This window comes from Giraffa tippelskirchi, chromosome 1, assembly GCF_054371585.1.
Source record: "Giraffa tippelskirchi isolate mGirTip1 chromosome 1, T2T-mGirTip1v1.2.pri, whole genome shotgun sequence".
NCBI lineage: Eukaryota > Metazoa > Chordata > Mammalia > Artiodactyla > Giraffidae > Giraffa > Giraffa tippelskirchi.
Genome location: NC_137275.1, coordinates 107,725,533 through 107,743,599, shown reverse-complemented (window position 1 = coordinate 107,743,599; position 18,067 = coordinate 107,725,533). Strand labels below are relative to the sequence as shown.

The following is an 18,067-nucleotide window of genomic DNA, read 5'->3' as shown; positions in this document are numbered from 1 at the left end:
CTCTGGGGATCAAATCTACCCCAGCTTTTCAGGATACAGTTCAAAGGAGTGAGGCTGGAATTGTTAGCTCCCATCTGTAAGAGAGAAAAGAGCGACCAGAGCCATCTTTCTGCCGGAGGCGTCCCTCCCTGCTCTAGATGGGGATGTAGACAGACTTTACACCGAAGCTTTCCTTCCCTGGTCGGACTTAGTTTGTCCCTTACCGACGCAGGCACCGTACTCGTCCCTCCTGGTTCCACCACCAAGGCGGGGAGGAGACGCACCAAGGGTATACCTGATGGCATCCCAGACTAGTGTCCAGCTCCTCACCATTAAAACCTTGCCTGCCTCTGATGCCACCTGGGGTGCAATCAGAGTGACCTTCCAGAATGCCTCCCAAGCTAAGACCGCTGGGGAAAACATTTGTCTCCTGAGTGCCTGTGCACGACCGAGTCTATTCCTGACCACAGGAAGACCAGTATAAACATAAAACCAAACTATTCCTTCTGAGTGTCACCACACCAGTATTCTCACAGATTCCACAGAAAGAATAGCTAAGGAGTTGGGACAAAAGCCACTGGAAAGCCTCCTCTGGTCCACTAAGAGCTAGTGTTACCAAAGGAAGAAGCCCTCTGTACCTTCTGAGTGACCTTGAACCTGAGAGATGCTCTTGGAGCTAGAGCTCCGTCTAGCTTCCAAACTTTCAACTCCTAGCAAAGCTAGGCACTTCCTGACTACCAATCTAAGTTTGGGACCTAAGTAACAGTACACAATAACAGCATAGATCAGAAGTCTCTTGAAAGTCTGTGGTCCGGCAGATCAGGTTAGTAGTTCTAACTTCCCACGCAATTACGAAGCGGTCAAAGAGACCAGGAAAAGCTGACCGAGAAAGGAAAGTTCAGTCCACACGCTTTGCCCATCTCTGGCTGCTCCCCTCGCAGGGAGGTTGGGTGTCTCTTGGCATTGGCAGGTCGGTATAAACCCCCAATAAGGTTCCCCTTTTGGGGGCTACCTTCAGTCATTACAGGGCACCGCAAAACCACAGAGCAGGGCTCATCACTTGTTTCACGCAGGGCGTGTCATTCATTCACACAAGCACACTGCAGAGTTAGTAAAGTAAAGCAAAAAACGTGTACATGGAGAAAGCAAAGAAGCTACAGCTCTGAGTGTTCTTACCTTGTCCTGAAGATCCTGGATGAGCCCCCAAGATGATAGCTTACGGTGAACGGTGTCGGATTCATGATCTCCGAAGAAGAAGGTTTAGCTTTGGAACCAGGGACCAGGCTTGATCACTCAACAGCTTTTGTGTAGCAGAGTTTTATTAAAGTAAGAGAAGGGACAGAGAAAGCCTCTGACATGGACATCAGAAGGGACATGGAGAGTGCCCCCCTGCCAGTTTTAGCAAGCTGTCTTATGTCTGTTAGAAAGCTATTAATCATATAAGAGAGACACCTCAAGGCTGAGAGAGTTTCACCAGGCCCCTCTCCCACAATATGCATTTTTGAGATAGGATAGCACGAGGTGTGTCATCCCCCAGCCATAAAACAGTTGATATGAATACTGGTTTGTTGAGCTATTATCAGCCCAAGGTTTGAGAAAAGAAGTTAGTCATAGTTAGTCTTTTGAAGAAGGGCAAATTTCAAAGCAAATACATAGTTTCATTAGCATAGCTTAAGAAAAAAATATTTTCCATAGAGTTTGTTTCCTCCTGCCACTTAAGGGAGAGAGAAAAAATGTCTGACACTTGCAGCCTATTTTCTCCATTTGGAGACCCCTGGCCTTCAAGCCTGACCCTCTCAATAGAAAAAGCAAGGGAATTCCAGAAGAACATCTACTTCTATCCATTGACTACACTAAAGCCTCTGACTACCCACTTATGCACCACAACAAACTGAGGGCAATTCTTAAACAGATGGGAATACCAGACCCTCTTAAGTGCCTCCTGAGAAACCTGTATGCAGGTCAAGAAGCAACAGTTAGATACTGGACATGGAACAACCAAATGGTTCAAAACGGGGAAAGGAGTATGTCAAGGCTGTATATTATCACCCTGCTTATGTAACTTTTATGCAAACTACATCATGTGAAATGTGGGGCTGGATGAATCTCCAGCTGGAATCAAGATTGCCAGGAGAAATATCAGTAAGATATATCTCAGATATGCAGTTGATACCACCCTAACGGCAGACAGAGAAGAGGAACTAAAGAGCCTCTTGAGGGTGAAAGGGGACAGTGAAAAAGGTGGCTCAAAGCAACGTTCAAAAAACTAAGATCATGGCATCTGGTCCCATTACTTCACGGCAAATAGGTGGGGAAAAAGTGGGAACAGTGGCTGACTTTATTTTCTTGGGCTCCAAAATCACTGTGGACAGTGATAGCAGCCATGAAATTAGAAGACGCTTGCTTCTTGGAAGAAAAGCTATGACAAACGCAGACAGCATATTAAAAAGCAGAAACATCACTTTGCCAACAAAGGTCAGAATAGTCAAAGCTATCGTTTTTCCAGCAGTCATGTACAGATGTGAGAGCTGGACCAACCATAAAGAAAGCTGAGCAATGAAGAATTGATGCTTTCAAGCTGTGGGGCTAGAGAACAGTCTTGAGAGTCTCTTGGACAGCAAGGAGATCAAACCAATCAATCCTAAAGGAAATCAACTCTATATTCACTGCAAGAGCTAATGCTGAAGCTCCAATACTTTGGCCACCTGATTTGAGGAACCGACTCATTGGAAAAGACCCTGATTTGGGGGAACGACTGAAGGCAGAAGGAGAAAAGGTTGACAGAGGAAGAGATGGTTGAATAGCATCATTGACTCAATGGACATGAGTTTGAGCAAACTCCAGGAGATAGTGAAGGACAGGGAAGCCTGGTGTGCTGCAGTCCATGGGGTCGCAAAGAGTCGGACATGACTGAGAGACTGAAGAAGACAATGATGAAAGAAATTAAAGACAACACAAGCAGATGGAAAGGTATACTGTGTTCATGGACTGGAAGAATTAATATTGTTAAAATAACTTATCTACCTAAGGCAATCTACAGATTCAATGCAATCCCTATCAAAATACCAAGGGCATTTTTCACAGTAATAGAACAAATAATTATAAAATCTGTATGGAAACATAAAAGGCCCCAAACAATCTTGAGAAAGAAAACCAACTAGAAGAATCACTCTCCCTGACTTCAGCATATAATATGAAACTACAGTAATAAAAAATACTATAGTACTGGAACAAAAATAGACAAATAGATCAATAAAACAGGACAGATCAGAAATAAACTCACGCATCTATGGTCAAAGCAAGAATATATAATGGAGAAAAGACAGTCTCTTCAATAAATGGTGGTAGGAAAACTGAATAGTTATATGTAAAAGAATGAAATTAGAACATTCTCTAACACCACACACAAAAACAAACTCAAAATGTATTCAACACCTAAATTTAAGACCAGAAACCATAAATTTCCCGGAGGAAAACATAGAACACTCTTTGACATAAATTGTAGCAGTAATTTTTTTTGTCTGTTTCCTAAAGTAAAGGAAATAAAAGCAAAATTAGACAAATGGGACCTGATTACATTTAAAAGAAATTGCACAGCAAGGGAAACCATAAAACGAAAAGGTAACTACTAAATGGGAGAAAATATTTGCCAATGATATAGCCAATAAGGGATTGCTATCTAAATATATACAAACAGCTCACAAAACAAACAAACAAATCCAACTAAAAACTGGGCAGAAGACCTGAACAGACATTTTTCCAAGGCATAAAGATGGCCAGCAGGAACATGAAAAGAAGCTCAACACTGTTAATCGGAAAAATGCAAATCAAAACCACAATGAGCTATCACACCTACCAGAATGGCTAGCATCGAAAAGAACACAAATAAGAAATGTTGGTGAAGATGGAGAAAAGGGAAGCCTCATACACTGCCAGTGGAAATCAAGTTGGTACAGCCACTGTGGAAAACAGTATGGAGGTTCCTCAAAAAACTAAAAACATAACTACCACATGTCCTAGCAATTCCACTCCTGGGTACCTTCCTGAAAAAAATAAAAACACGAATTTGAAAAGATACACGCACCCCGAGGTGACACAGCAGCAAAGCCAAGCTAAGGGAGCAACCCAAGTGCTCATCAGCAGACGAGCAGATAAATATGCAGTGTGTATACACACACACACTCATACACACACGCAAAGCTAAGGGAGCAACCCAAGTGCTCATCAGCAGACGAGCAGATAAATATGCGGTGTGTATACACACACACACTCACACACACACTCATACACACACACACACTCATACACACACACAGCTAAGGGAGCAACCCAAGTGCTCATCAGCAGACGAGCAGATAAACATGCGGTGTGTACACACACACACACACCCTCATACACACACCTACACACACACACACACACACACAGAGCTAAGGGAGCAACCCAAGTGCTCATCAGCAGACGAGCAGATAAATATGTGGTGTGTATACACACACACACACACACACACACACACACACACAGCTAAGGGAGCAACCCAAGTGCTCATCAGCAGACGAGCAGATAAATATGTGGTGTGTATATACACACACACACTCATACACACACAAAAAGCTAAGGAAGCAATCCAAGTGCTCATCAGCAGACAAGGGATAAATATGTGGTGTATACACACACACACACTCTCATACAATGGAATACTACTCAGCAACAACAGCAAAAAAAGAAGGAAATTTTGCCAAGTGCAACAATATGGATGGACTTGGAGGGTATTACGCTTAGTGAAATTAAGTCAGAGAAGATAAATACTGCATGTTATCATTTACATGTAGAGTCTAAAAAAATGAAAGAAACTAGTGAATATAACAAAGAAACTGACTCACAGATATAGAGAACAACGGTTACCAGTAGGTAAAGGGAAGTGGGGTGGAAAGAGCAAGATAGGAATAGGGCATTAAGAGGTACAAAATACTATGTATAAAACAAACTACAAGGATATATTGTACAATACAGGGAATATAGCCAGTATTTCATAATAACTATACATGAGGTACAACTTTTAAAAAAATTAAGAAATAGTTTAACTATTGCCCTGTGTATTCCCAAGGGTATAGAAAATAGAACCAATAAATATAAGTGACAAGGTGCAGCTCAACTGAAAGAAGAAACTTCTAAGTAATTAGTTAGGTGCTCAAAGAATGTGCTGTTCAAAGAGGTAGTAAGTTCTCACTTAGCAAGTATTTACTTCACACCTGCTGTGTGCAATGTGTCAGGCATTATACCTCTACTGGGGAGACAGACAACAGTAAGACCACAAACCAAATCTCATGTCTATATGCTATATATACATATGTCTGTATGTATATATATATCATATATGGGCTCCCTGGTGGCTCAGCGGTATAGAATCTGCCGGCAATGCAAGAGACACAGGTTCAATCCTTCGCTTGGAAAGATCAAGGAAATGGCAACCTGCTCCAGTAATCTTGCCTGGAAAATCCCATGGACTGAGAAGCCTGGCAGGCTTTCGTCTGTGGGACTGCAAAAGAGTCGGGCACAACTGAGCACGCAGGCACGTGCATGATACTGTATATATATTAGGGATATCTGACCTAATCCAGCTGGGGGCAGGGTATAGTCAGTAAAGATTTCACAGTACTTAAAACACTGAAGCTGGGACCTGGAAAATTTGGTAGACATTAGCCAGGTCATAGGGAGTACTGGTAAAATGTTCCAGAAAAGGAAAAAAATATGCAGGAAGGCCCAGAGTGAGAGATAGCATATATTACCCTTCCAATAAACCTAAAGGATTTTAAGTTTAAAGTTGACTGGAACTTACCAAGGAGAAAAAAGCAGCAAAAGAGAAAACTGAGTGAGTTCTGGTCAATGGGGAGTTTGGACTTAAGCCTAAAAGCAAACTGCAGACATTCAAAGTAACTTCAGCAAGACACATAAGATCATCCTCTAGGAAGATCACTTTGGGATGTGAGGCGGCAGAACTAAAGTAGAGAAACCATTTAAGCAGCTCTCAGAATAGTCCCTTTGAGGACACATAGGGTGGCCTGAACTAAAATGATGGTATCTGACAGAAAAGGGAGGAACTGGAGCTAGTGAGGGAGAAGGAAGCGTCTGAAAACTATTTCTGCTTTGGATAGCTGGGTAGATAGACCATTCCCTTAAAAAGGAAACATGGAATTGAAACAGACTGTGTTAATGTGTGTGTCTCTGTGTGTAAGGGGTAGTTCACATTTGTACCTTAAGGTACCTTGTAAGTTACGCAAGTGAGACCAACTATAGCACCTAAAAATATGGGTCTGAGGCTCAGGAAAGAACTCTCGGCTGGAAATGTGCAAGCCATCTACACATAGAGAGGGAAAAAGCCACACAAGTGGATGAAAGAAAAAAAAAACAAAAATATAGAGAAATCCTGTCGTAAGAGCACAACAAATCCTTGACAGACAGTAAAATAGAAACCTGGAGAGACTGAAAAGGAAGTGTCAGAGAAGATGGAAGACATGGCAGGAGGATGTCACAGCGCCAAGGGAAAGGGGTACATGGGGGTGGACAGGCAAGTTCCAGGCTCCCCAAAGGCAAGCTATAAAGACTAAGAGGTACATTGGAATTAGTTTTAAAAAAGAAAAGGTCAGGGAGAACTGGTAAGAACAATTTTACTGGGTCAATGAGCTTAAATGCTAGATTAGAAAAGGTTGAGGAATACGAGACAGAATGGAGGCAGCTCAAGAAAGGGATGAGAGATGGTCACAGACAGAAGGAAGGATTTTGTTATTTAAGACAGGTAGGGATTTGACATTTAAATACCGGCAGAGTCCAGTATTATATCGGAAAAAAAATAGTGGCAGTACTGTTTCACTCAACTCTAACAATGTTGAAGGTTGAAAAGAGAAAAACAGAAAAAGAAACAAACAAAACACTTAAAAGAGTCAGACTCAAGAGCATAGGAAGGAGTATAATACAGAGCACAACAGGGACTAGATTTCAACGGTGCAGGTGCTAAGCTGCTTCAGTTGGTCTGACTCTTTGTAACCCTATGGACTGTAGCACGTAAGTTTCCTCTGTCTATGGGATTCTCCAGGGAAGAATACTGGAGGGGGTTGCTGTGCCCTCCTCCAGGGGATCTTCCTGTCCCAAGGATCAAACACACGTCTCAGGTCTCCTGCACTGGCAGGCAGGTTCTTTGCAACTAGCGCCACCTAGGAAAACCCTTCAATGGTAGAAGAACCCAATATATAATGGAAATGCACCGGTGAATCCCAAATGACTACTTGCTGAAAATGGTGAGTGCTGTCCCAGAGTGTTCTGAAAGAGTTACCCCATCCCCCAAACCCTGAGAGGCAGGAGGGCATAATGGCTAACAGCATGGGCTCTGGACCAGCCATGTGGATTTCTATTGTAGCTCTACCACACAGGTGTGTGATACAGCTGAGTTAGACACCTTTCTGTGCTTCAGTTTCCTTTTCAGTTGTTTCATGGATTAAGTTAATAAAAGACTTAGAACAATTCTTGGCACACAGTGGTATCCATCACCACAGTTTCACTGCTATTAATACTAGGTTTTTACATTAAACTTGCTAAGGATCAAGAAAACTAGGACTCCTACATGTCTCGTGAATATTTTAATTTATGTCCTTAAAACCAAACATCTTTAAATTCTACAGAAGTATACAATTAAAAGATGGTCTCAGAGATTAAAATAAACTCTTCAATGAGAAAAATATTAAACCAAGCTGCTTTAGGTGTTAAATCAAAACTTTAGTAATATATAAACCAAAAGCAAGAATTTGTATTTGGAATGCTGAAGAATCAGTATGAGAAAAATAAGAGTTCACTCACTCAAAAAGGCACATCTTTGAGGATGTTACTAAATGTTACTACCTTCACTTCCTAGAAATCTAACCTAGTAAGATTAATAATTAGGAGTAGTATATTAGTCTTTTTAAAAAATGCTGCCAGATGGAAACATGTTTCTCTATTAATAAAATCATGAAGAGCAGAGATCAAAATTTAGATCATGTTCAAAGGTAACTTCAGCTCCACTAGGAGGCATTACACACTGAGGGTCTGGAAACCTTCCAAAAAGTTTAGCTGGTAATTTTCCAGAGAAGAGTTCTTTGGGGGAGAATTAACTACATAAATTATAGTTGCTGAAAACAAGACATAACACTGAATAATCTGGATAAAAAGGAAAAAAATCTTAGTTGAAAGAAGCAACAGAAATCCCCAGTCATCATCTCTAACAGATGTTTCCTGGCCTCTGTGGAAACAACGTGCTAAGAAGCTTACTCCTTCCCAAGCAGCCATTTATGAACAGTGCTGTTAGAAAATCATATTTAGCAGATTGCATTACTGGAATTTCCCTTTTGTGCACACTCTGTCTTGAGGTCACAGGTGAATTCTTCCACTTGACAGTTTTCAGAAAGTTCAAAGGCTATCATGTATCCCTGTCACGTCCCTTGTCCAGGCTTAACTCCCCCAATTCCCAAAGTATGTCCTCATGAATATGATTTCCAGAGCCACTGTCATCCATGAAAATCCAATTTTAAACTACATAAAGAATGAAGTCAATTTGGGAAGCAAAATAACTAATGTCTAGTTTAGGAAACTATCATAATAATGACTACAGATCTGGTCTCAAGAGTATGAGCTGTGAAAGGATTTTCAGAGTATGTTTTTTATTTTCATGACATTAAAAAATATTAACAGTTATAAACACAGAGCTCTTATATGATAAGAATTTTCTATTTTAAGATCATTTACAGAATAAGACTTTGAAGCCAATATTTTTCAAACTAGGGTACACCTTAAGTCTATGAAAAACTCTTGTTTAAAAAGATATTGTTTCAAAAATACAGTTTTAGGATACCCCATGAGGTTTAATGTTACCCAATCAATGTTTTAGGGACTTATCATGCATGTTTGGCAAAAAGGCTATTATCACATTTATGAATTAGGGGAAATCAGATTTGGCATATTGACATAAATTTGCAGCAGTAAACTCTAGTATACCAAAAAAAAATGTTTTAAAAATTAGCATAACCTTGACAAGCCACCCATCCAATCCCACCAAACAGTGAGGAACCTCCACAATAAAGAGGAACCACAAACTGCCAGAATACGGAAAGGCCACCCCAAACTCAGCAATATAAACAAGATGAAAAGGCAGAGAAATACTCAGCAGGTAAAGGAACAGGATAAATGCCCATCAAACCAAACAAAAGAGGAAAAGATAGGGAATCTACCTGATAAAGAATTCCGAATAATGATAGTGAAAATGATCCAAAATCTTGAAAACAAAATGGAGTTACAGATAAATAGTCTGGAGACAAGGATTGAGAAGATGCAAGAAATGTTTAACAAGGACCTAGAAGAAATAAAAAAGAGTCAATATATAATGAATAATGCAATAAATGAGATCAAAAACACTCTGGAGGGAACTCACAGTAGAATAACAGAGGCAGAAGATAGGATAAGTGAGGTAGAAGATAGAATGGTAGAAATAAATGAAGCAGAGAGGAAAAAAGAAAAAAGAATTAAAAGAAATGAAGGCAACCACAGAGACCTCTGGGACAATGTTAAATACCCCAACATTCAAATCATAGGAGTCCCAGAAGAAGAAGACAAAAAGAAAGACCATGAGAAAATACTTGAGGAGATAATAGTTGAAAACTTCCCTAAAATGGGGAAGGAAATAGTCACCCAAGTCCAAGAAACCCAGAGTCCCAAACAGGATAAACCCAAGGCGAAACACCCCAAGACACATATTAATCAAATTAACAAAGATCAAACACAAAGAACAAATGTTAAAAGCAGCAAGGGAAAAACAACAAATAACACACAAGGGGATTCCCATAAGGGTAACAGCTGTTCTTTCAACAGAAACTCTTTAGGCCAGAAGGGAATGGAAGGACATACTTAAAGCGATGAAAGAGAAAAACCTACAGCCCAGATTACTGTACCCAGCAAGGATCTCATTCAAATATGAAGGAGAAATCAAAAGCTTTACAGACAAGCAAAAGCTCAGAGAATTCAGCACCACCAAACCAGCTCTCCAATAAATGCTAAAGGCTTTCTCTAGACAGGAAACACAGAAAGTGTGTATAAACTCTAACCCAAAACAACAAAGTAAATGGCAACGGGATCATACTTATCAATAATGACCTTAAACGTAAATGGGTTGAATGCCCCAACCAAAAGACAAAGACTGGCTGAATGGATACAAAAACAAGACCCCTATATATGTTGTCTACAAGAGACCCACCTCAAAACAAGGGACACATACAGACTGAAAGTGAAGGGCTGGAAAAAGATATTCCACACAAATAGAGACCAAAAGAAAGCAGGAGTAGCAATACACATATCAGATGAAATAGACTTTAAAGGCTGTGAAAAGAGACAAGGACACTACATAATGATCAAAGGATCGATCCAAGAAGAAGATATAACAATTATAAATATATATGCACCCAACATAGGAGGACCGCAATATGTAAGGCAAATGCTAACCAGTATGAAAGGGGAAATTAACAATAACACAGTAACAGTGGGAGACTTTAATACCCCACTCACACCTATGGACAGATCAACTAAATAGAAAATTAACAAGGAAACACAAACTTTAAATGATACAATAGGCCAGTTAGACCTAATTGACATCTACAGGACATTTCACCCCAAAACAATGAATTTCACCTTTTTTCTCAAGGGCACATGGAACCTTCTCCAGGAGAGATCACATCCTGGGCCATAAATCTAGCCTTAGTAAATTCAAAAAAACTGAAATCATTCCAAGCATCTTTTCTGACCACAATGCAGTAAGATTAGATGTCAATTACTGGAGAAAAATTATTAAAAATTCCAACATATGGAGGCTGAACAACACGCTGCTAAATAACCAACAAATCACAGAAGAAATAAAAAAAGAAATCAAAATATGCATAGAAATGAGTGAAAATGAAAACACAACAACCCAAAACCTATGGGACACTGTAAAAGCAGTGCTCAGGGGAAGATTCATAACAATACAGGCTTACCTCAAGAAACAAGAAAAAAGTCAAATAAATAACCTAATTCTACACTTAAAGCAACTAGCAAAGGAAGAAATGAAGAGCCCCAGGGTTAGGAGAAGGAAAGAAATCATAAAAATTAGGGCAGAAATAAATGCAAAAGAAACAAAAGAGACCATAGTAAAAATCAACAAAGCCAAAAGCTGGTTCTTTGAGAAGATAAATAAAACTGACAAACCATTAGCCAGACTCATCAAGAAACAAAGGGAGAAGAACCAAATCAACAAAATTAGAAATGAAAATGGAGAGATCACAACAGACTACACAGAAATACAAAGGATCATAAGAGATTACTATCAGCAACTATATGCCAATAAAATGGACAATTTGGAAGAAATGGACAAATTCTTAGAAAAATACAACTTTCCAAAACTGAACCAGGAAGAAATAGAAAATCTTAACAGACCCATCACAAGCACGGAAATCGAAACTGTAATCAGAAATCTTCCAGCAAACAAAAGCCCAGGACCAGATGGCTTCACAGCTGAATTCTACCAAAAATTTACAGAAGAGCTAACATCGATCCTACCCAAACTCTTCCAGAAAATTGCAGAGGAAGGTAAACTTCCAAACTCATCTTATGAGGCCACCATCACTCTAACACCAAAACCAGACAAAGATGCCACAAAAAAAGAAAACTACAGGCCAATATCACTGATGAACACAGATGCAAAAATCCTTAACAAAATTCTAGAAAACAGAATCCAACAACATATTAAAAAGATCATACATCATGACCAAGTGGGCTTTATCCCAGGGATACAAGGATTCAATATCCACAAATCAATCAACATAATACGCCACATTAACAAATAGAAAGATAAAAACCATATGATTATCTCAATAGATGCAGAGAAAGCCTTTGACAAAATTCAACATCCATTTATGATAAAAATCCTCCAGAAAGCAGGAATAGAAGGAACACACCTCAACATAATAAAAGCTATATGTGACAAACCCACAGCAAACATTATCGTCAATGGTGAAAAACTGAAAGCATTTCCCCTAAAGTCAGGAACAAGACAAGGGTGCCCACTCTCACCACTACTATTCAACAGTTTTGGAAGTTTTGGCCACAGCAATCAGAGAAGAAAAAGAAATAAAAGGAATCCAGACTGGAAAAGAAGAAGTAAAACTCTCACTGTTTGCAGATGACATGATCCTCTACATAGAAAACCTTAAAGACTCCTAATCAATGAATATAGTAAAGTTGCAGGATATATAATTAACACACAGAAATCCCTTGCACTCCTATACACTAACAATGAGAAAACAAAAAGAGAAATTAAGGAAACAATTCCATTCACCATGGAACGAAAAGAATAAAAATACTCAGGAATAGATCTACCTAAAGAAACAAAAGACCTATATATCAGTTCAGTTCAGTTCAGTCACTCAGTCGTGTCCGACTCTCTGTGACCCCATGAATTGCAGCACGCCAGGCCTCTCTGTCCATCACCAACTCCCGGAGTCTACCCAAACCCATGTTCATCGAGTCGGTGATGCCATCCAACCATCTCATCCTCTGTCGTCCCCCTCTCCTCCCGCCCCCAATCCTACCCAGCATTAGGGTCTTTTCCAATGAGTCAACTCTTCGCATGAGGTGGCCAAAGTACTGGAGCTTCAGCTTCAACATCAGACCTTCCAATGAACACCCAGGATTGATCTCTTTTAGGATGGATTGATTGGATCTCCTTGCTATCCAAGGGACTCTCAAGAGTCTTCTCCAACACCACAGTTCAAAAGCATCAATTCTTCAGTGCTCAGCTTTCTTCACCGTCCAACTCTCACATCCATACATGACCACTGGAAAAACCATAGCCTTGACTAGACGGACTTTTGTTGGCAAAGTAATATCTCTGCTCTTTAATATGCTGTCTAGGTTGTCATAACTTTCCTTCCAAGGAGTAAGCGTCTTTTAATTTCATGGCTGCAGTCATTATCCACTATAAAATAAACTCATGGCTTGCTTCACTGATTCACATTATATACTTAATTCCTATATGCACTTTATATCACGGACTTCAAATTCAATTTTTTAGAAGTATTTTTGGAAAAAACCTACCTTATTTGATTTCATTGCTCATTAGCCCCTCTAGTTACAAAAGAAGTGTAACACAGACTCAAACTGATCATTTTAATATTTTGTCAAATTTTAGAAAAAGGGTTTACAGAAAAAGAACATCTAGATTAAATGAGGTAGTATTTTCTCTGTGCATCATACCTAACAATGTTCATATGAGTAATTGACTGGGGGTCTTGAGAACAGAAGCAATGTGACTTTTCAGAAATGGAGTCTTCAATTGGCTCAATTTGCCAGACAAATGTTCTAACCTCCTGGGGAGTCCTAGGTTTATAGCTTAAAAACTGACAGAATATACCTAAGTCCATATCAGTTCAGTCCCTATCACTGAACATCAAAGATAATGCTAATGTCCTACATGGACCCCAAGATTATACAGGACTGTTCCAAGAAAAGCCTTTCTTATACACAAAGGCTTATGTTTTTAACTGCGCACACACAAAAAGAGACTTTCCGATCAAAGACTACTATTTAGAACGAATCCCAACTGGGTGATCATTGTGTCAAGTTAATACAAATTATATTAAATCAATAAAATCTAGAACTATACTTCAAAGACTAAATCTTATGTTCTTAAGTTCAGAATGAAAACAGTACAGGTTTTAAAAATAAGCTGCTGTAATCAGAACACTGTAAGTTAACAACTAAAATGGGTAGAAAGTATTTTAAGAGACATGCAAGGGAATCATTCTGTTACAGTGTGCTGTCCCAGGCATCCAACCATTACAATCCCATCAATTTAAAATGAAAATGTGGCATAACAATAACTCGGTTTACAAATAAGAGAGATACGTAGTTTTTATGAGCTAAGGACTAATAGGAGGCGACTCTTCTACTTACCAAAGTATTAGCTGGTGCAGCACTGATGCCCACTCCAACTCTGGATATGCGACCTGGCTACCAAGTCTGGGTCCACACTCGATCCCCCACTAAAAAGCTTGACACCTCGTGCCCTGTCTTTCTCCTTCTACGCTTTGACTGACATCACAACAATTTCCTGGTCTAATATGGTTCAGCAGTGTTTTGGTATGCTATTCCCCACCACAAACTCTGTCCTAGCTGACCCAGAGCAGGGACCAGGCTAGAGTCCTACTTACAGGACAGAGTCACTCCCTAGCTGGTGTGTCTAAGGACTCCCACTGGGCAACTGAGCATCTGTCTTCTTCATTCCCAGGTCACCTTTAACAAATGCAGTTCTCTCTCTGGTAAGTTTTAATTACTGAAACTGAAAATGTACCACCATTTCAGTAAAAATTCTAACCAATAGTTCCACATCATATCTACATCAAGAAGGACATTAGTCAAATGCTACCTGTACTAGAAAGCTCTAACAGGTTGAGCAAGTAAAATTCATCAGGCTTTTAAGGATCTCAAGCATATTCCTATAATTCAGTCCCTATCTTCAAACTGAGTCTTTAAAGGATATAACATAACCTCATTTTATGAGCCAATGAAAAGCACAGAAGGGCTACTCACAGACCAAGAGAATAGTCTGAGGTCAATCCTTTTTCATTTGGTAATGACGACAATTCCACTCACAGAAAAGAGACTCTAGAAGTTCAAAGGTTTAAAGTTTCATTAGAAAAATCATACATAAAATAAAAAATATGTTTATCAACAATAATGGCATTATTTCACTCAGCAGATTCATGCAAAACATGAGTGACAGTACAGAAATGACAATAGAAAATCTCATACAACTAACTTATCTGGAAAACCAGTCCCTTAGAAGGCAACTGCAGTTCCATTTTTCCAAGGTCTCTTCTTAAGTTGAGAGTTTTCTGTAACTGGTTTTACCTTAAGTTTTCCCCATAACAAGTTTAAAATGCATGTGATTTTCCCATCACCAAGTACTTTATTCCCCAAAATGTTTAAACCAAGTACCTGATAACCGGGTGTAGGGTGTATCTGTTGCTTCCAATTCTTTTATTTTGCTAAGGAATATGAAACTGCTTTGAAAGTCAACCCAAGATCACACCAAAGTTCTATTGTCCTTGGCTACTCGGCTATTTGTCCTCGCCAGCTTCTTAGGAAGCATGAGTAACAGTCATCGGTAGCTGCACAACTGAGATTATAATGAGCACTTTTTTTCCTTTTTGTAAAGTACGCCTATAGGATCTACCTCCTCTCTGCCCACTCGGTGGATCCACCTCCCTGATCAGATTTAGACTTGAGAGGAGGTTTTTGTTCCAAGTCTCTTAATTTCTCCTGTGATCAAATTACACGAGTTTACTTAAGATTTTTCAAAAAGAAAGAAAAAAAGTGTCTTTTATTGTTTCAATGAGAAATATTGAAACCCTAAGAGAAGTTTACCATCTGTCCCAACTCCACTCCATCAAGGCTGCCAAACAGCTTCCCATTTGCTGTGACAGCAGTGGGATGCCCATGATCAACAACTGTCAGCACCAGTATGATACTTCAGACTGGGTCTTTTTCACTGCTCACTTTATTCCTAAAAAGCAAAAGCCTTTTTAATTAGACTAAATTCAGTTTCTGAAAGTGAAGGTATTTGTGTTGTTCCACTCTTGTTTGGTTACATGCACAGGACAAAATACAGGATGACTCATTTACCTTGAATAAAACGAGACAGTGACAACTGCAAGGGAGGTTGATTGAAATATTCCTGTAGCTTTGAGAAACTAGAGCAAAGTGCAAGCTGGAACAGAGTTCTAAACATCTCTGGTTGAAATTCAAACTATTGGAAAGAAGGTGAAGGGGCATTAATAGGATCGGTGCCCTAAAAAACTATCGAGGTGGAAAGCCACCTCTGTGTGCTCCTCCACGGCCCCCCCTGAAGCCACCTCTTTCTCCTCGGAAGTTAGATCGGTTTCTCTCTCGCCCACGGCCAGCAGAAGTGCCACCTCTTCCACCTCCTCTGGGAGCTCCACCTCCTCGATCAGATTTAGATTTGGGAGGAGGTGATTTTGGTCGAAGTCTCTCAATTTCCTCTGTACATCCAGTCAAATAGGAATTCGGGGCACTGAAGTAAGATGCATACGTTTCTGCATTGTAGTTACTATTTGTAAGAGTTGGTCCAACTGTAAGCCACCCTGAAATGGAGGGAAAAAAGATTAACCTTTCCCCCCCCCCCAATTCTCTTACTGATCTTTAGGAGCCATTTCAAAGCTCCAGTGTATTTCTAAAGATGTCCCTATCACTTACCCAATATTGATATCTTACACAGAACATGTGGCATTTAACTATGGTCTTTGACTTCATATATATATATTTTGTTTGTTTTTTGTCTTAAACTGTAACTTTTGTAATATAATCGTCATTTCCATCCATATTTCACATTCTGTGAGAACAGGATTTAGAAAATATTAGACACTACACTGAGTTCCGGCTTAGTGAAAATTTATTAAATTTTATATCACCTTCCTACTTGTAGAAACGGTTCCAGTTTTTTTTTTCTTTTTTCCTTTTTTTTTTCTTTTTTCCTCTTGAAAATTTTCTTTAATGTTGTTACACTGACTTTTCAATTATTAAAAGATTACCATCTGTTTGATGTTCCCTTTTATTGTTCAAATAGCTTTGCTTTTTCTTTAAAGTTTTCTACTTCCTTTAAATAGCAGTTACCACTGGAGACTGTTCCCAGATTCAAGGGCTGTTTTGGGGTATGAAGGTTAATGATGGAAGATAAAAATCTGTTCCTTATTTCCTCAGACACTACAGCCATAATCTTAATATTCAATATCTATGGACATCTACACTTTCTGAAAAACACACAACTCCAGCTGAGCATCTAGTCATGTTACTTTCTTTTAAGTCAGTGAAGAGGAAATACTTGCTTGCCACAAGCTCTGCTGCCAAAATATTTTACTTTCATAAGAGAGTAAAATCATCTACTAAACCTCCAAACAAGATGTTCATGTATATGTATAGCAGAAGTCTCAACAACTCAAAAGTTCATCCTGTAGCTGTATATCTAGTATGTGTGTAATAACTCAGGCATGACTGTATATATATATATTGAGAAAAATTGGTTTTAAAAGACTAAAGAAACTATGAAGTTTAAACTATAGCATTCCTACCCTTTAAAAAAACCAATATGCTATTTTAATTTAGAATTTAATAATTCAAGGGTACATGCTGCAATTTCCAAGAAAACCAGTGAAGGAACAATAAAAATATCTAACAAGTTAATAAAAAAGAAACACTGAATAATGTAAGAATACTTAACCCAAAAGAAATGAGAGAAAAGGGGACACAGAACAGGTGTTATCAATGTAAACTAAACAGTAAGATGGTCATGGCAAACACCCTCTTCCAATAACACAAGAGACAACTCTATACATGGACGTCACCAGATAGTCAACACTGAAATCAGATGGATTATATTCTTTGCAGCCATAGATGGAGAAGCTCTATACAGTCAGCAAAAACAAGATGGGGAGCTGACTGTGGCTCAGATCATGAACTCCTAATTGCCAAATTCAGACTTAAATTGAAGAAAGTAGGGAAAACCATTAGGCCATTCATGTATGACCTAAATCAAATCCATTATGACTATACAGCAGAAGTGACAAATACATTTAAGGGATCAGATCTGATAGGGTGCCTGAAGAGTATAGACAGAGGTTCCTAACACTGTACAAGACATGGTGATCAAAACCATTCCTAAGAAAAAGAAATGCAACAAGGCAAAATGGTTGTCTGAGGAGGTCTTACAAATAGCTAAGAAAAGAAGAGATGCAAAAGGCTAAGGAGAAAAGGAAAGATATACCCATCTGAATGCAGAGTTCCAGAGAAGAGCAAGGAGGGATAAGAAGGCCTTCTTAAGTGAACAATGCAAAGAAATAGAGAAAACAGAATGAGAAAGACTAGAGATCTCCTCAAGAAAATCTGAGATACCAAAGGAACATTTCATGCAAAGACAGGCACAATAAAGGACAGAAACAGTATGAACCTTACAGAAGCAGAA

At 39.2% G+C, this 18,067-nt stretch overlaps 1 protein-coding gene across 4 annotated transcripts in view; it reads right to left on the bottom strand.

Annotated features, from left to right (window-relative positions):
- Positions 1-13: 13 nt before the first annotated feature.
- LOC145506114 (N(6)-adenosine-methyltransferase non-catalytic subunit METTL14) overlaps positions 14-18,067 on the bottom strand; it is a 50,384-nt gene continuing 32,330 nt past the window's right edge. For 3 of the 4 annotated variants that reach the window (XR_014053556.1, XM_081489984.1, XM_081489973.1), the window contains exon 11: positions 14,702-16,193. Coding sequence is in view for 3 of the 4 variants with exons in the window: in XM_081489984.1 (XP_081346110.1) it covers positions 15,889-16,193 (305 nt within the window). In the remaining variant the exon portion in view is untranslated. Of the gene's footprint in view, positions 75-14,701; positions 16,194-18,067 lie in introns of those variants that run through there. The other variant, XM_081489995.1, reaches the window with a different exon arrangement.